The sequence below is a fragment of the Hydra vulgaris genome, chromosome 07, assembly GCF_038396675.1.
Source record: "Hydra vulgaris chromosome 07, alternate assembly HydraT2T_AEP".
Lineage (NCBI taxonomy): Eukaryota > Metazoa > Cnidaria > Hydrozoa > Anthoathecata > Hydridae > Hydra > Hydra vulgaris.
The window spans coordinates 18,563,553-18,580,097 of NC_088926.1; the positions used below are offsets into that span (position 1 = coordinate 18,563,553).

The 16,545-nt window shown below is 31.7% G+C and overlaps 1 protein-coding gene across 2 annotated transcripts in view; it reads left to right on the forward strand.

Annotated features, from left to right (window-relative positions):
* The window catches only part of LOC100198602 (1-phosphatidylinositol 4,5-bisphosphate phosphodiesterase zeta-1), a 73,097-nt gene that overhangs the window by 25,253 nt on the left and 31,299 nt on the right, over positions 1–16,545 (forward strand). For both annotated transcript variants that reach the window (XM_065801272.1, XM_065801273.1), the window contains exon 3: positions 13,594–13,755. In XM_065801272.1, coding sequence (XP_065657344.1) covers positions 13,594–13,755 — 162 coding nt within the window. The remainder of the gene's footprint in view (positions 1–13,593; positions 13,756–16,545) is intronic.

Genomic DNA, 16,545 nt, shown 5'->3' on the forward strand with positions numbered 1-16,545 from the left:
TACAAATCGTTAACTATTTAATAACATCATTACAAATAATGGAAGATTTTTTATCTATACCGATTATGCGCATTTTTATTACTATTATTTTTGTTAACTGGTGGTATTTTAAAAACGCACAAATTCGCTATGAAATTAAAAAAACGTGGTTTTTTATCACAATAGCGTTGAGGCCTAATACATTGCAATTAGAAATTTTATTAGATGCTTTTGACCTCATACAGTTTACCCACTTCAAGCCCTGGCTATTTAAAAGTAGTTTGTACCAGATTAGCTAAGTTGTTCTGGCCGACCATTATTCATAATAACCATTATGTCGGAGAGCTTCATATAGCCGTAGCCGTAAATAAATCTGTTAAGCGAATAAACTATTTATATCATAGAACCATAAAAGGTTAAAAAATAGTAAGGTAAAGATATAACTCCTTCACTTTAAAATACCTTTTTGCAAAAACAAAATGTATACATTTTTAATTTCAAAATTATTTAGATTTAGACTTTTGAGAAATTCAGAGATTATAGTGAACTTGCGGAAAAAAATCAGACCAATAGGTGAAAATAAACAAATATGGAGCTGTTTCACACGCCTTTAATTTCATGAAATTCAAGTTGTATTTCTCTAAAATCAGGCAGGTTTTTATTCTGAGTAATAAAATACTCAAAGAGATCAATAGAATGGCTGACTGCATTTCTTTTTCCAAGACATCGCGGTTTTGGAACTGCTACTTTTCTGATTCTGCAAGTTTTAAAGCAAAACTTAATTTCATAAGTTTTGATGTTTTAGTCTTATTTTTTAAGAATAATTTATGTCATAACACGGTGCATAGGAACATATTCTAAGACCTTGCAACACATCCCCAAAGATTTTATTTTTGATTATCATTAGAAAACATTTCCTCATTCAAAAAATGTAAACGACAACTGTTTTTAGTGGGGGCCTGGGGAGAAAACACACATTTTAGGGCAGTGCCCAGGAATTTTGTTGTTCAAGATAGGTAACTAATAAGCATGGGGCATACTCAAATTTTTAGTATGTTGATACTGGTAGCAAATGAGGATGACTTGCAAAAAATTAAGGTAATTGAAGCTAAACCAACCCCGCCCCGATCCCTAACTGCCCCCTTCCTAGAACTACGTCTCCTTTAATCGTAAATTTTTTTTTTGTTCTATCATAAAGTAGATCAAAATTCATCGACAGATTTCAAATTTCATCAAAAAATCTCTTTTCGTTTAAGATTTATAACAATGCAAAGCCTAAAATTACCCCCTGAAATAACCTTAAATGGTCTCAACTTTTAAACGAAAATTTTTTTTTTGATGTAATTTGAAATCTGTCGATGAACTTTGATCTAGTTTAATATAAAACAAGCAAAAAGTTGAAAAGTGTTTTTTGGAACCATACCCTAGGGGGGATTTGGGGAATCTTCTCGAACACCACAAAATCATGCCCATGCCCCATATTTAGATTTTCAGAAATATTTGTGATAGATTTATCAATTTTATTTTTTAAAGTTTTTAAAAATTTTTGTTTAACATTAAAATTTACAGACGGATAAGTAATTTTTATTACTTTCTATTTACATTTTTATTGAAATAAAAACAAAGCAAAGCAACCTTTAATTATTAACAATTAGTAAAAGTTAGCAGTTGCTAATTGTTAACAGTTGCATAATAACTCTTTGCACGCGTTGATATACGAACTGAAAGCATGTTTTTAGCCATTATATTGACATGTGTTTATAGGCATTATATTGACATTTGATTGATATAACCGATATATCATGCCAATATTATCAATCCATATCAGAAGTTTTTATTTGAAGCATTCATTTAAAATGCCTAAACATGCAAAAGAACATAGTGATTTTGTAAAAAATTTTTGCATTTGCTGCTTCAGGAAAGGCACGGATTTAAGACCAATAAATAACCCTGAAACAACTTATTTAAATCCAAATAAAAAGAAAAATGACTACTCAAACCTTATCAAAACTATATTCTGGAAAGATTATTCAGCGGATAATCCTGACCTTCCTACCATGCTTTGCTCAAAATGTAGAAAAAAGCGTGCAGGCACTGATCCTTACTTCATTATGCGGCCGTGTTATGAAGGCAATTATAACTATATTGATGTTTAATTTACTTCATTTAAAATTTAGTTTCGCTATTTTAGTTATTATAGTTGTCATACAAGTGCTATAAAATTTAGACCTGAATACCAGAGTTATTAGAGGGAAAAAATGTGAATGTTTTATTTGTGAAAATGGGCGCAAATCAAAAATAGAAAAAATATTGGCCCCAATGGTTGATTGTGTTTCGGGAAAGCTTGTTTATCAAGGCGCTGAAGATGTTTCAAATAAACCTGCAGAAAGACTAGTTTGTCAACATTGTTATGCCCAAGTGGGACAGGGAATTCCACATCCCTGTACGAAATTAGAAAGACAAAAGAATTTGACTGCCATTGTAAAATTAACATCCCCAACAACGCAAGGAAAAGTTCTGTCCAGCTCTATAAAAGATTTTAGCACAAATGACTCAGAGAACACCTTAGTTTTGAAAACCTTTGGTCTGAAGCAACTCACTGTCTCTTTCGGAAAGACTGAGGTTAAGAAACCTTTCTTTTCTTTAGATAAATTGAACAAACTTCAATTAAAACTACATTCCAGGTAAATTTTTGTTGCTTAAAAATACTTTTAAAAATAAATTTGTTATGAGTTTAAAGCCAATTTTTGTAATAACTTTATTATGATTTATAAGTAATCGCAACATGATTAAAGTTGCACGATTTCTGAGAAGTGAGGCAGGACGAAAAAGTGTGGAATCCGGTTTCAATATTAAACTGATTGAGAACAACGAAATAATTGGAAATTTATTCAATTGTGATAAACTCCCATTGCTATTAAAATTAAAAGAAAGCGAAGCGAAGAGGTAAGTAAACTATTTCCAAAAAAATTATTTTATAGCTAGATTGCAATTTGTATTATTCATTTTGATTTTTTATGAATGTATAGTTGGTAGAAAAAGATACTCCTATTGTGTATTGCAATGACATTGAAGAACTCGTAGCAATGGTACTTCATCACAGAAGTCACGAAACAAATGATGTTGATATCAAATTAGGTGTAGATGGAGGGCAGGGATTCCTAAAAGTTGTCAATAACCCTAAAACCAGAGTTAAAAAATAATAAAATTCCAGAGAAACTGAGCAAGAGTGACGGATATGCGTGTAAAGATTTTAAAGATTCAAGCGTCCACAAAGCTATTATATTGGCCATTTTGCCTTCATTGAACGAAAAATACCATAACTTGCGGTTAATATTGGATAAGCTAAACATTTCATCCTTAGATTACACAGTATCTGAAGATCTAAAGATTTTGCTTCAAATGGTTGGAAAACAAACTGCAACATCAAAACACCCTTGTCCGTATTGCATGACGTCATCTCCTGACTTTCAAAAGCTGATCATTATACTCTAGAGTCTTTGTGTACATTGTACGACCAATGGATGGCTGATGGTGCAAATTTAAAAAAAGCTAAAAAATACACTAATGTTGTTAACTCCCCTTTATTAACAGGCAACAAAAACAAAAAATACTAGAACTTGTAAATATTCCTGGACTACATATACTGCTAGGTGTTGTAGACAAAACTTTAAAAGAGATTGAAAAAAATTTATTTGAAAACAAGGAGTGTGGGTTACAGTTTGTTAATCAATATCTGTCTAAAATAAACATCTGCAGAGTGTCCTACCAAGGGCAGCATCGTTTGGAAGGCAATGCTTGTCATAAATTGCTTAAAAACATAGACAGCTTTGAACTGTTTTTTCAAGAGTTTCTTGGAGTTTCCACTGTTTTTTCAAGAGTTTCTTGGAGTTTCCGCTGCCAAATATATTAAGGTACTTAGAGATTTTGAAAAAATAGTCCATGGTTGTTTTGGGAAATCATTAAGCTCCACGTATGTTAAAGATCTAGAGGAGTTCTCTACGAGCTATAGAAATCTAAGGGCTACAATTCCTTTGAAGGTACACATAATTGAGCAACATGTTATTGAATTTATCAACATGAAAGGTGGAGTCTTTGGTATGATAAATAACTTTTAAATTTGATTAAAAATAATTTATAATCTTAGTAATTAAATACTCTATTTCAACAGTTGAATCGTAAAATTTGCATAATTTGCGACGAATTTTTATTAAATAAACTTGCATTTCTTTTGTACTTCTACTGTTCTATAGGCTTAGGTTACTGGACTGAACAAGCTCTCGAATCCATTCATCAGGATTTCAATCAGTTTTGGCGAATGAGAAAAGTTGGAGAGCACAGCCCAAACTATATAGAGGCGCTGAAAAACGCGGTTGTTGCTTACAACTACAAGCACTTTTGAAGTAGCTTTCTATTTGCAGGAATGTAGTTTGTAAAAAGTAAAGTGTTAAATCTCCTATGAACAAACGTTTAGTATGACTTTGAAATGTAAAATATTAATCATAATGTAACCATAAAAATCAGAGTTTTTTTTTTTACTGAAATAAATAATTGTAGCAAATTCTCGACCCCTTATAGCCCTCCCCAGGGTATGGTTCCAAAAAACACTTTTCAACTTTTTGCTTGTTTTATATTAAACTAGATCAAAGTTCATCGACAGATTTCAAATTACATCAAAAAAAAAATTTTCGTTTAAAAGTTGAGACCATTTAAGGTTATTTCAGGGGGTAATTTTAGGCTTTGCATTGTTATAAATCTTAAACGAAAAGAGATTTTTTGATGAAATTTGAAATCTGTCGATGAATTTTGATCTACTTTATGATAGAACAAAAAAAAAATTTACGATTAAAGAAGACGTAGTTCTAGGAAGGGGGCAGTTAGGGATCGGGGCGGGGTTGGTTTAGCTTCATTTACCTTAATTTTTTGCAAGTCATCCTCATTTGCTACCAGTATCAACATACTAAAAATTTGAGTATGCCCCATGCTTATTAGCTACCTATCTTGAACAACAAAATTCCTGGGCACTGCCCTAAAATGTGTGTTTTCTCCCCAGGCCCCCACTAAAAACAGTTGTCGTTTACATTTTTTGAATGAGGAAATGTTTTCTAATGATAATCAAAAATAAAATCTTTGGGGATGTGTTGCAAGGTCTTAGAGTATGTTCCTATGCACCGTGATAAAGTAACAAATTATTTAAAAACAATAGCTTGCAAAATGGTTTAAAACGAGATGTAAAATACAAAGAAAATGACTCTAAACTAATTTTTTTTTCCAATGACAGACTTTTCTTTAAATCAGTAGAAGCATAATAAAAATGAAACCAATAGAAATAGCACATTGTTTTTATCTTGTCAAAATTAAATGCAATAAGTTTTTAGCAGTGTCATTTTAAATCTTATTTTAACTACATTGCATTATTTTTAATTTACACCTTTATCATCAACAAGACTATTGGCAGATGTATATTGAACCTGCTGCAGAGGTGAAAATCAAATAATGGTAAAACCACAGAGGAGTTTGGTGCTGGCGTTAGCATCTTTTGACCGAAATTACAATATTAAAATGGTAAAAAGTTCTGTATTCAAAAACAAAAGGAGATCCAAAAAGATGTAAAAACAGTAAAATTTTTTCAAGGTAATGTAGAGCGTGTGATGAGCTTGGAGAAGCTTCAGAATCTACTTCAAATAAAGAATTCTTGTAAAAAACCATTAAAAAAAGAAGAAGAGTGGATTTAAGGAGCTAGCTACGGCGACATCTTTCTCGCTTTCTCGTTATTGAATGGTTCTAATAATTTAAATTTTGATCCGATACCTAACTGCAAATTCTGAACCTTGAAAGTACATTTAAAAATTATTTTTTTACATATTTTCTTGAGATATTTGTTTTATGCTGAAAATTTATATGTATATAAATATTTATTATACATTTGCAGTGTTTAACGCTGAATTCTGAAGCAAATTTGCTTCAGAAATAAGAGATCTGTGGCAGTAACGGATCCAGCATTTTTTGGTGTTTGAGATAGCTAACATGGAGCAAAATTCAAATATTTGTATGTTTATACTTATGTCAAACAATTATGCTTTTTAAAAAGTTGCAATTATTGGAGGCTGGGAATAAAAAAGCCCTAAAATATTATCCCTCTGCCTCAAACGTGAGAGCAGCAAATTGATAAAAAAATTTTTTTGCTATTCTTGACTAAATTTATATACATCGATAAATCTTAAATGTTGCTTTACAATTTCTAAGCGTTCAAAAGTTATGAACATATAAAATGTGTAAACCTAAAATTGAGGGGGGTATAAACTTTATATAATCATAATTTATGAACGCTAAGAGAAAGTAGTATGAAACTTAAAATTTATTAATAAATATAAGCAAAGTTAAGAATAGCATAAAAATTATTTTACCATCTTGTTGCTCTCACGCTTGGGGCAGGGGGATAAAAATTTAAGGCTTTTTTGTTCCCAGCCTCCAATCATCGCAATACTTTGCAAAGCCTCATTATTTGACATAAGTATAAAAATACAAATGTTTGGAGTTTGCGCCATGTCTGTTAGCTATCTCAAACACCAAAAAATGCTGGATGATCTGTGTTTCGATGCCTACTCAAAGCTTTTTTTCAACATAAAGCAAGCGTAAATTTCCAAGTTAAATGCTCTTCTGTGGTGCTCTATGATGCGACCATTAGGTCTTCTTGGAGCACCTAAAATAACCACAGAAAAAATGTGTATATATATTTTTGAATCACATTGATACGGTTTGATCTAGTTTTATTTATAACAAAAGATTTTGGATTTGGATTTATTTGATACAAGGCTCCAGAAATAACATTTTTTTAAAAAAGCATTTGATACCAAAATGAGGTAAAAATCATAAAATATGTCGTATGACTGAGAAAAAGCTCAAAGATCAACAAAAAATCACTTTACAATAGCCAAAGTGTTAACTTATCTATCGTAATCAGTGAAAGATAGGTACAACATATTATTTAAATTATTAAGTACAGTATATTTTTTGGCACAGGAACACATTAAGAAAATACCGTTGAACAAATTAACTGGATTTGACATCAGAATCTATTCGCACACATGCTTGGAAATTGCTATATATCTAGTCAAAAATCATAAAAAGAGTAACTTAAAAAGTAAAAAAATGTTTCATATAAATATGACTTTTACACCGCTCATTAGCCACTCCGCATAAAAATTGGTTGTCGAAAAAAAAATTATGGGATAGGCTAATACACCACCACGTCATTAATCCTTTTACTGGGGTTAGCAAGGCGAACCGCCATTTTACGCAAATGATGGTTAGCCTAGACGCAAATCTGATGCAGTTTTGATAACTTACGCAGAATGTGGCAATGTAGGCATTGATCAACAGCATTGAATTGCTTGGGTTATTACCAATCAGTGTTACAAAGTTTCTGCAAAATATAAAATATTTTTTAAGAAAATATAAAACATTTTTATAAGAAAATATAAACCAAACTGAAGAACTTGAATCTGCAAATAAAAAATTAAAAATTAATCCAGGTATCAATAATTTTTTTTTTCTTCAGATGCCCCAAAAAGTCCTTACAGTCTTATCACAGAGCACTGTGGAAGAGCATTTAAAAGGAAGTTCACACCTACTTCCCAACCGATGTTGCAAAACTTGCCCAGAGGTGGGTCTAATGTTTCTTAGGCAAATGTGCTATCACTGCGCCACGGCTGCTCATATCCCAGCCAATAAAATATTCCAGCCAATAAAATTTTGAATGGTTTTTCAGAAACAAGTAAACCCATTTCCAAACATTCAACTCTTCAATAATTACACGAATTGTACCTGATCGTTTAATAATATCTAAAATTATTCCTATCTATAAAACCGGAGAAACCTTCTCCTTAAATAATTACAGATTTCTCGAACGAATAATCTTCAATCGTTTATAAAAATACCTAATCACAAACAAAATCCTGACTGAAAACCAATATGGCTTTCAAACTCAGCACTCGACAGAGCATGCTATCGTAGACCTCGAAAGCAGAACTAGTGAAACAATATGTGAAAAGAAATTTGTATTAGAAGTCTTTGTAGACTTCTCAAAAGCGTTCGACACAATAAATGATAAAATACTACTTAAAAAGTGGAAAAATATGAACTAAAACCCCAAACACTGCAGTGGTTCAAAAGTTACCTGTATAACAGACAACAATGTGTTTTATTACAGCTGATAATTACCGCACTAAGTTATTAAAATTAACGTGCGGTATCCCCCAAGGTTCGATTCTTGCTCTTCTTATGTTCCTAATCTATATAAACGACCTTCCAAAAGTTTCTAGCAAACTTGAATTTATAATATTTGCATATCGACGTCAGAAACATGCTTTAAGACTAATCTACCACAAAGACAAATTTACACACGCTGAACCCCTATTTAAAGAAATGAATGTACTTATCTTTATCAAATTAACATTTACCAAAATATTATGTTTAAGCTAAAATTTAAATTAGGTCAAATACCAAATCATTTTTTTATAAACAACGTTAATAAATATAACACAAAAAAAAAAACAGTAAACTTTATTACACCATTAAAAAAAAAACAACCTTTCCAATTCTCAGTTTTATATCGGGGTTCTTATTTACACAACAAACTAGTAACTAAAAATAAATCAGTTTGCAATCCATATAATCAAAATTTTTTGAAAACAAGTTTAAAAAATCTGATACTGAACTTAAATAAATACTCTGAATTTTTCTAGCAGACTTAAATTAAATTACATATATATCAACTACAAAGTGAACTGACTCGTTTATGTGTATTATCTAAATGATTTTCGCCTTTTTCAAATAATACATAATTTTACAACACGGTTGGTGAGGAAGTTATTTTTTTCAGCGCAGTTTCGAACAAGTTGTGCTTTTAGTTGTTTAGTGGGTCCACGCAGCCAAAGACTGTACTGTAAAGACTCGGTGTTTGGTTGAAGTTAAGGGACCTGAAATTTAACGGTTAATTTTGCTCATAATTTTATTTTGCTCGATGAGGTTTCCTCTTTCTCTTTGTTCAGTTATTATTGTCAGGTTAAGGCTTAATAGTCTCTGAGTATACGAAGGTGTTCTAAGGTGGCAATATGTTTTGTGGCTCGGTGTTGAACTTGAAAATGTTGAACTAAATACTAGATCGCTAGTCATAAAAACGCCTAGGTCTTGTATAGATGATGTACATGATAGCTGGTGCAGTTGGCCTACCCAGTTATTCATTGTATAAATTGCAGTCGATTTTTTGTTGTTGCTGCGCCCAGTGTGCATGACTTTGCACTTGTCAACATTAAATGACATGAGCCATATGTGTGACCACTTCACTGCTTCGTTGATGTCAGCTTGGAGTTTTATTATGTCACGGTTCGATTCGATTACTCTGATTATTTTACAGACATCTGCATACATTTTAAAGTGGTGTTGTATTTTGTCGGGCAAATCGTTAATGTAGATAAGGAAAAAGAGTGGTCTAAGAACAGGTTCTTGTGGCACACCGCTAGATACTGTTTTCCTATCTGATTTATTGTTACCAATGGTTACGCATTGTAGGTAGATGGTTAGCCAACTCTTGATCCATTTGTGCAAGTTATCGTACACTCCGTAAGATTTCAGTTTATGCAGAAGACGACGGTGCAGAACTTTGTCGAATGCTTCAGCTACGTCTGTTAATATGATATCGGTTGGATAACCTTTGTGGGTAGCTTCAGTCAGGATGTTACAAGTTTTGAGTAGGTTTGTGACGCAACCTTTTCCCTTTCGGAAACCGTGTTGAGCAGAGCTGATGAGTTTATTTTTGTTCAAGTGGTCAGTAATGTGTCTGTGCACAAGGCTTTCCATTACCTTGCAAGGGACAGAAGTGCGTGCGATAGGTTGATGATTTGAGGGGTTCGACTTGCAGCTCTTTTTGAAGACAGGAGTAATTTTGGCTTTCTTCCATTGAGACAGTACTTAGACAGCTTTAAGCAATTCAAAGAATATAATGTTTAGTGGGATAGCAAAACCTGCAGCACAGTATTTCAGGGCGCATGGGTGAACGCCGTCGAAGCCCATTAATTTGGCTTTGTTCAGGTCCAAAAGTTTTTCTTTGACGGATTCGTATGATGCAAGTTTGGTTGGTTGGTTTATTCTTGTGGAACGATGGTTAAATGTTGGAATAAACCCTAGCGGCTCTATTTCAAAAACTGATTGAAAATATTCGTTTAGTGTAGTGCAGGTTACTTTAGGATCTGTAGAAGTTTGGTTATTAGTTGTTTCAAGTTGACGGATGTGATCTTGTGTTTCTTGTTTGCTTTTGACGTACGAGTGGATGACTTTTGGGTCATGCCTACTATTGTTTACTAGTTCCATTTTAAAAACAAGAACTGCTGATTTAACTAGTTTTTTTTACTACTTTGCTTGTATGTTTGCTGCCAAAGTATCACAATGTTTTACCACTTCTATACGAGTCAATATTTGCAAACTGTTTATGAACCCAAATCTGCTGGCCATATCTGAATAGCAATCAGCACATCAACTCAAAATTCATCTTTTGCAAGCAGGAGAACTTCTTCAGAAGTACCTTGATGGAACTGTTTTGTTTTTTTTCCAACTATTTTGATTACTTTTTTATATACACCATATTTGAACAACTCTTTTTCATATTTCTCCAGTTTATTCAATTCTATTAAACATCTCAACGATTGAACATACTCAGACAATGAATGCAACAAACTAACAGCTTCATTCAAATCTAAAATGACACCTTATAAAAATAGACTTTTTTTTTTATTGAATCTTTGCAGTATCGTGTCCCAAAAGATAGTCAAAGTACCAGTTTCCAATTCATCAAGACGTTTTGCTAGTTCAAGCTTTTCTTATCAAGTTTTACCTTTTGTATGTTCATCAGTAGCAATGATATTTAGAGCAGATTGAATATTCTTGTAACCCTTTTGCAAAGCTCTTGTTGCATCAGCATGTACTGTCCAACGTTTGTCTGATAGTTATTTAGACACTGATGTCTTGTTTTTGGCTAACTCTTTTGTCAGGATTGTACATCGATGAGTAGAAGTACTAAGAACTTCAGTAATGCATTTGATAATCCGATTCCAGTGTGACTTTCAAACTTAATGAATATCAAAAAACGATAAATTGGTTCACCTAGACAACAGATCGACGTGCGATAAGTCAGGTGTTGAGTCTAAAGTATTTTTCTTTTTGTATTTCATCAACAATAAACAAAAGTACTTTTTGAGTTAATGAATTCATCATAGAGAGTAAAAGATAAGTATGATATTTTACCGCAACCCGGGTTGCCATGCTATCAATATGTGGAGCCAAAAAAGGACCATACAGTTACCATTGTGTACTGAACCAAACTTCTCTTCATGTCCACGAAGCAACAAACCACGCTCAGCTAAAAACTTTACCTCATCCACCGTCCGCCGAAGAACAGATAACCAATACTTAGATTCATTTCTTTTTCGTTTGATTTAACCATCGCTTTCTCCAGTTCCTTATCAACACAACCAATCACACCGCGTCGCTATGCAAATGCTAAACAAGCCGATGTGCAACTTTTATTATTTTTATGTAGCTCGACATCACGTTGTCTATTTTACCAATGATTAAAAGTGTGTAAAAGGAGAATTATATTTCACATCCGATAATAAAAGCATACACTTAGAACAATAAACATGTCTATTTGATGGCGAGTAGCAAAGCCAGGTACGTTCGGAATTCTCACCAGTTAATTTATAATGTCTGATAATGAAGGAGTACAATACCGGTTTTGATTTATACTACTGTCTGAGAGTTTTGATTGCAAAAATCCTTCATAAAATAAAGATAAAAGCTGATAAAATGAGATTGCATATTTAATGAAACTGTTTTTCATAAACCAAGATTAGTTTCATAAACAATTGGCAGGTCTATCACTGCTTGTTTTTGTCCGTTTTCAGTGTCAACGCCTGCTTCAGCTGTAGCCGGTTCAAGATCAACTGGTTCTTGATTTTGAACTTCACTGATTTCACATTCACCTTGACTTTTTTGTTTTGAACTTTTACTTTTCTGCTTCTGAGCTGTTCTATAATGGAAAAAAGTCTCCACTTTTAGTGAGCACGCTCAGGTCTTTGAGATAGTTAACTTCCAGACATGGAGCAAACTCCAAACATTTATATGTTTATACTTATGTCAAATAAGTATGCTTTGCAAAAAATTGCGATGATTGGAGCTTGGGAACAAAAAAGCCCCAAAATTTGTCCCAAATGTGAGAGCAACAAGTTGATAAAATATTTTTTGTATTATTTTTAACTAGACTTATATTCATAAATAAATTTTAAAATTTATAGAATTATCTCTTAGCGTTCAAAATTTATGAAAATATAAAATTCGCTACCCCTCAAATTGAGGGGGGTTTAAACTTTATATGGTCATAATTTTTGAACGCTAAAATATTTTATTATGAAATTTAAAATTATTGATGAATATAAGTCTAGTTGAAAATAGTATAAAAAATATTTCATCAATTTGTTGCTCTCACGTTTGGGGTAGGGGTGAACAAAATTAGGAAGTTAGCTATCTCAAAGACCAAAAAATGCTGGCGGTGCTTCTAAGCACATTATATTTTCAACAGTATCAACTCGCGACTGAGTCAACTCATAGCTGTTACGAAGTTTTGTAACTGTTGTTGTGCATTAAAAGGAACATATATTATTACGGAAATCGTTGTTGCTTTCTAGTTCTTTCTTTCCAATAGGATTTAAAATACTTCAAGTAAAAAAACGTGCTTTTTCAATAAGTGTGTTAACAAAATTTGGGGGCCAGAGGATTAGGGGGCCAGAGGTTCGTGCCTCAACGTTTTAATCCGCCCCTGGTTCCAGGCATGGAGCAAATTCGAAACATTTATATGTTTATACTTATGTCAAACAAGGATGTTTTGCAAAAAATTGCGATGATTAGAGCCTAGCAATAAAAGCCCAAAAATGTTTGCCCCTCCAGCTCCAAACGTGAGAGCAACAAGTTGAAAAATACTTTTTGTACTATTCTTAACTAAATTTATGTTCATTGATAAATTTTAAATTTTATAGTATAATATTTCAGCGTTCAAAAATTAACCATATAAAGTTTGAACACCCTCAATTTGAGGGGGCTACAAATGTTTGAATTTTCACCATGTCTAGAAGTTAGCTCAAACATCAAAAAACGCTGGATCCGCCCCTGATGAAATAAACAAAAAGAAAAATTATATATCGGCACTCTAGCATCATACTATAATAGGGAGCCGCCGTTGTCTACTGTATATGCATCAACTGATATTAACTGGGGGTTTATGTTAAAGCAGCGATAAGTTTTTTTTTCATATTTGCTAAGATACAATTGGTTTTTTGATTTTGGTCAAAAAAAAAAATTTGGCAAATGCATATTATATATATATATATATATATATATATATATATATATATATATATATATATATATATATATATATATATATATATATATATATATATATATATATATATATATATATATATATATATATATATATATATATATATATATATATATGTGTATGTATATTATGTATAAATAAACTTTTATTTATGTGTTTAGAAATATTGAAACATTTATGCAATGGATGTGAAGTCAGACAATCAAATTTGTCAAAAAAAAGTACAAATATTGTGTGCTTAATGAAGAAAAAACATCTTTTTCTTGATGAAGACAAAACTGTTTTAAGATATAAACCATCAATTCTACGGAGCAATTTCAAAAGTAAGTATTTGAGTTTCGTTGTATTTTAACAAAATATTAACTTAATCAAACTTAAATTTAGATTAAAAGCCTCAATGATGGAGGCATGGGAACAAAAATACCTCAAAGTTTTGCACCCTCTCCCTGCCCATTCTTTGCTCTATAGATTATGACAATATTTTTTGAGACTTTTTTTTTTTAATGGAGCTTTTTTGCTGTTTCCATGATAGATTCATTATCAAAATTCACTCCTAAAAAATTAACAGAAGTTTGCCTTTTAATGTCAGTTTTATTAATTTGGAGATTTCTTTTGATTAATCTAGTATTTTTTCTTTACGAATACTTGTGTTCATTACGGAATTTTGTTGAAAAACTTACTAGACTTACTCTTTGTGAGTTTAACTTAAGCTCGTTTGGTTCATTTTTGAATCTCACTGTTGATGGCTACTATCCTTTGATTTGCAAAGACTCTAATAGTCGCATCCTTGGTTTGGGTCTTAACCTACACATCAATGCATTTTTTTTTTGGCATCTCTTTACTCCGTTTAGCACCTCTTTACTCAATCACCTTTCTCATTGTTGTTTATTGCTTTCCTTCATCTTAAGACTGAACTCTTTTCACTGATATTTCTGATCAAATTTATATATTTAAAAACTTAATATAAATAGGTTTTCACTGTTTAGTAAAATCTTGTGTTGTTAGTAACCAACATTAAGTTATATATTTTTGGTGTTTCCTAATCTCTTACTCCGATAGTTGTAACATTTGCGACTCATTTTCCAGACAACCTTAATCACTTTCATTTTTTGATCTGTGTGCACAAGCTTGCGCTCATTTTCTCCTTGCTCTCCTTTAGATGGTTTAAACCATGCTATTATTTCTCTAAATCTTAAAAATACAAGATAAATCTTTTATCTTGTATTTTTACTTTAAGCTAATACTACCCTCATGCTATGATAACACTAGCAGATTGTAGCACTTCTTACTATAACCTTAAAACTGACTAGGATTTTTTTCGTTATTTTGTTTGTAATCTTGAGCTGATGTCTTTCATCTCTCCGCTGATAAATGCACCTTCTACATAATCGACTAAATCCAGGCAGGTATGGAAGCTTTTATTCCATCTAACTGGTTTCAATTGAAGCACTTTGTTCGGATTTAAAAAAAGGCTCTTTTTAAAAATAATTACAATTAGAAATAGCCAAGCTTTTTTAGCAATAAATTTTACATGCTGCTCTCAAGCATGAAGAAAAATTATTTGGTTTTTATTGGATTATATCCCATATACACATTGATATTATAAACATTTTAAATATTTGTGTTGTTTTAAATTTTTTTTTAATTGTTTGAAATTTAATTTAAAAAAATGTTATATATATATATATATATATACATATATATATAACATGCATCTAAAATGCTTAAATGGGCTGAGAACCTCTCAATTTTATCCTTTTACCCTATAAATGACCCTTAGCACTTTGTTTAGATTTGAAAAAAGATCTTTTTTTTTGTTATAAGTTGACAAATACTCTTGAATAAAAAAAAGTTACATTTGATTGCCACAACATAATACACGATCTCCACGTATTATGTTGTGGCACACAGAGACATGTCTATGTCTTTGGCCCACAGCGACAAGTATAAGGCTTGTATTCACCTAAAAACAGTTAATTCAAATAATAATAATAAAAAAAGTTGCAGATATTTTCTTTTGAGTAATTTATCTATGCAAAAAAATGTACCAAAAAGACTCCGGCATTATATCTTGTTTTTTCCTGGTCTCCAGTGTTTAGGAGCTCTAAAAATGTTGGTAGACATAATTTCAAATTAAAAAAAAAATTGCATTAGATTTACTGACTTGGAGCCAATTATTTTTTAACCTGGAATCCCGGAATTCTTTGCCGCCATTTTACATACGGATTCTAAGTTTAAAAATTGATTGTTCCTCTAACCTAAAAGTTATAACTTTTGCCCATATGCAGTCCATAAGCTTATTTACATTTTTGGAACTCTTAGATACAAAGAAACGGGAAGAAATAACCATGTTTTTGACTTTCAAATCTGGAGTCTTTTTTGGAATTCTGCATCCTTGCTATCCATAGTCTTTAATAAATATCACGGATAATTTGGATAGACAGTGTTTTGGAATCCAATTTTTAATTTTTTTATTGAACTCTTGTCATGATGATGCTGTTTAGAAACTCATCAAAACCAAATTAATAATCTTAAACGGAGGAGTAATTCTAAGCCGTATTTCACGGTTCGAATGTTATTGGATGCAAATTTCTTACCTCTTTTAGGAGGTGATAGATTTTTATTCAGTTTGCTAAATTTTACGTTAGCTAAAACAAAAGCCTTTCGAAGATAAGGCAGAACTATTTGCAAATTAATTACTGGAAAATTCTGTCATTTTAGAAAAACATGTAAATCCATTGTAAGACATCCAAGTTTAAACTCCGGCTTCCGTTATCAAAGTAATTTATCTACTGCTTGTTGTCTAGACAGCATATACATTATGGTCTTTACAAAAGTGTTCTCCATAATTTGTTAAAATGCTCTCTAAACTTTTTAGCAAGGTCATAATTAAATCGTGTATTAGATGGAGGCGTCGAAGCAAGGCTGATGTTATTGAAATATCAAAGCCTATCTAATCTGGTATGCTGGGCTTCTCCATAAGCTCGCTTCATATTATTTATCTGGAAAACTATTTGAAATTATAATAATTTCAAATAGTTTCCCAGATAAACAATATGAAGCAAGCTTATAATGATATTAAATCATTATCTATATTAAATACTTTATGGGTC